At 34.5% G+C, this 3,619-nt stretch overlaps 1 protein-coding gene across 1 annotated transcript in view; it reads left to right on the top strand.

Annotated features, from left to right (window-relative positions):
- The window catches only part of si:dkey-256h2.1 (uncharacterized protein LOC337520 homolog), an 11,048-nt gene extending 7,429 nt beyond the window's left edge, over positions 1 to 3,619 (top strand). The window contains exons 10-12 of the mRNA XM_067397135.1: positions 270 to 396; positions 516 to 649; positions 1,531 to 3,619. Of these exons, the coding sequence (XP_067253236.1) occupies positions 270 to 396; positions 516 to 649; positions 1,531 to 1,650 (381 nt within the window). The 3' untranslated portion in view covers positions 1,651 to 3,619. The remainder of the gene's footprint in view (positions 1 to 269; positions 397 to 515; positions 650 to 1,530) is intronic.

Below are 3,619 nucleotides of genomic sequence, written 5' to 3'. Positions count from 1 at the left end.
AATCATTCCATGAATTATTATATTAATAATAAGTCATAATAAGTCATATTATTATTATTATTATTATTATTATTATTATTATTAATAATAATAATAATAATAATAATAATATAATATAATACATATATATATATATATATATATATATATATATATATATATATATATATATAATATGGAAAATATTTAATTTATAAATTTTAATAAAAGTTATATATATATATTAGTACATTTTCCATGAATTAAATGTTTATTTGTACAAATGGCAGGTGGAGTTATACGCCGTTATCACGGCTCACGGGTCTGACGAGAACTTCTGCGGTGAATTTTGTGTGACATCACACCACTTCCTGATCAACAGAACCATCAATAACACACTCATATTTGAGTCAGCTGGTTAGTAGGACCATGGTGACAGGATGATTAAAGTGTGATAACATCATGATAACATCACAGTAATTAAAGTGGTGTGCTCACACTGCCAGTGAGTAAAACAGATGTGCATTTCCCGGTAGGATCACCCCTGGGCTGTGCCATGCGGGTACCTGAAGGGGCAATACCCAATGAGCATGGCACCTGGCTGTACGGCCGTGGAGGCTGGTGCGATGGGCTCCAGGTGGATCCATGGAGGACTGACATCACTTCCCAGGTACAATAAAATTGGAGAAACATGAAATATGATGAGGTCATGTAACAGTGACTACATTTACATGTGCACCAATAATGTGATTATTTCCAATAATCAGAGTAAGGACTTAATCGCAGTAAGACAAGCAAACTCTTCACTCCTGTTTACAAGAAATTTGTATTATTCTGATTATTTGCTAAGAATTGTGGTTATTTTGTACCTCCGTTATTCACATACCTCAATGCACAGCACAAATTATGTACTCACATGCAGTAGGTGTATTACTGGCCACTGTTTTATTCCACTTATGTCAAATGCAAAAAATATAGGGCTAGATTTACTAACAGCTTGCGCCAGTGCAAACCCTGTTTTGGTGTTAAAAACTACTGTCAGGATTTACTAAAGACACACAGTGAAACATTAGCGATGAAAAGGCATGGACACAGTTATTTTTGTGGCTGATCTTATTGCATATGTATTGGTAGGAGTTTCCCTTTCAGACACAAAATTTAAGGGAGGAGAGTATTTAAATGAATCATGCGAGGTGATTTAAGGTTTGCGCTAGTCAATTTACTGTTATTTGCACCATTATTTACCACCCAAAAAAGGCGTGTCTTAAATTTGCATTGCTCTTAGTAGATTGCATTGGTCATTATGGAAATGATACGACTGCGTCTGTGTTCTTTTAATTCCAAAAAAAATGGATTTTTTTTTACTTAATCACATCAATTTGATCAAAGTATTGTTTACATGAGGTAAAGTTTAATCGCAATATTGCCTAAATGTCATTGTAGTCACATTATTAGGGTGCATGTAAATGTAGTCAGTGGAACGTGTTACAGTCTATAAAATGTTCATGATGTGTTAATGATTTAAAAAAAAACATTTTGTTCCTCTCACAGCTGGACATGAGTGGAACCAATTCTGTCCTTTACTTTGGACTCTATGAGGGACGCAACCCAGATCCAAAAACTGAGCCGGGGTACATTATCATGTACTCCTTTCTAGTGTTTTATAAATGATTTTACAGATCTGCAAAAATATTCTTTTTTTTTTTTTTTTTTTTTTAATCTTTTAAAGGTGCCCTAGAACCAGTTTTTACAAGATGTAATATAAGTCTAAGGTGTCCCCTGAATGTGTCTGTGAAGTTTCAGCTCAAAATACCCCATAGATTTTTTAATTAATTTTTTTAACTGCCTATTTTGGGGCATCATTAACTATGCACCGATTCAGGCTGCGGCCCCTTTAAATCTCACGTTCCCTGCCCTCTGAACTCTCGACTATAATACAGTGCATAAACAAAGTTCACACAGCTAATATAACCCTCAAATGGATCTTTACAAAATGTTCGTCATGCATGCTGCATGCATGTGTCGGATCATGTGAGTATAGTATTACATTTGATTCTGAATGAGTTTGATAGTGCTCCATGGCTAAAGCTAACATTACACACTGTTGGAGAGATTTATAAAGAATGAAGTTGTGTTTATGAATTATAGAGACTGCAAGTGTTTAAAAATGAAAATAACGACAGTCTTGTCTCCGTGAATACAGTAATAAACGATGGTAACTTTAACCTCATTTAACAGTACATTAGCAACATGCTAACGAAACATTTAGAAAGACAATTTACAAATATCACTAAAAATATCATGTAATCATGGATCATGTCAATTATTATCGCTCCATCTGCCATTTTTCGCTGTTGTTCTTGCTTGTTTATCTAGTCTGATGATTCAGCTGTGCACAGATCCAGACGTTAATACTGGCTGCCCTTGTCTAATGCCTTGAACATGGGTTTGCATATGCAAATATTGGGGGCGTACATATTAATGATCCTGACTGTTACGTAACAGCCGGTGTTATGTTGAGATTCGCCTGTTCTTCTGAGGTCTTTTAAACAAATGAGATTTATATAAGAAGGAGAAAACAATGAAGTTTGAGACTCACTGTATGTCATTTTCATGTACTGAACTCTTGTTATTCAACTATGCCAAGGTAAATTCAATTTTTTATTCTAGGGCACCTTTAAAGTTTTGACAGCATTAATCATTAATTTTCCTACATTCACAATCATTCATTTTTGTTTTAATGATTTATGTTCATTTTAGTATTTCCTCATGCTGCTTTTTTTTTAAACCAAAAAGTTGTTTATAAGTGCAATCTGACAATATTAAAAGTATCAAACTTTTACAACAGTTGACTACTGAGATTAGACACTCTGGATATGGTTTTAAAAAACACATAAATTGACAGATAATTGCAAATAAATTGTATGCCTTAAGAGACACACATCACTCTCACCGAGGTCATTTATTTGTATTACTGGCCAGACTTGTCCAAAACCTAATGAGCTGCCTATGTAGGCAGCATTTTAAGGAACATGCAAAAGCTGTTCCAAAAGTATGATTATGCTGTTTTCTAAAATACTGTACCTTCTTTTGGCCCTCCTTTGTGAAGAAACAAAAATCCCATAATGCATTCCAAAGAGCTCAGAGACAAATAATGAGAAGGTAAAAGTTAATCTAAAAGTATTAAGATTTTCAAGCAAGTTGCTGCCTATGTAAAGTGTTCCAAACTTATGATGTTCCATTTCAGTTAGAATGTTGCCTTAGAACTAAGTTGTCTTTGTAGTCAGCAGACATCAAGGCAGTTTACTAGGTTGTGGAACAGTGTTTCACATAACGTTTAGTAAAATAACTGGATTTGCCCTGTGTCATTCTTCTAAAGTCTTGGTAATCTCTGTAATGCCCAGTATACATTGTACGATTTTGAGCTCTCACAGATGAAAGATGGTCAACATGAAACAATTGTAGTGATTTCCTGGGTTGTGGCTTCTAAACAGTGGTCGTACTGTGAGAGAGGTTCAAAGACGGCTGTTGTCACGACCAAAGATAGCCTGTGAAAATGTTCTGACAGTGTCAGAAATTTAGGATGACCATCTAACATTGTGTATGCTGATGACATTTTATTCTTTTACAACATGAAATG

This window comes from Chanodichthys erythropterus, chromosome 2 (assembly GCF_024489055.1).
Source record: "Chanodichthys erythropterus isolate Z2021 chromosome 2, ASM2448905v1, whole genome shotgun sequence".
Classification (NCBI taxonomy): Eukaryota; Metazoa; Chordata; class Actinopteri; order Cypriniformes; family Xenocyprididae; genus Chanodichthys; species Chanodichthys erythropterus.
The sequence above is the reverse complement of the archived record's forward strand: the minus strand, read 5'-3'. Positions and strand labels throughout refer to the sequence as shown.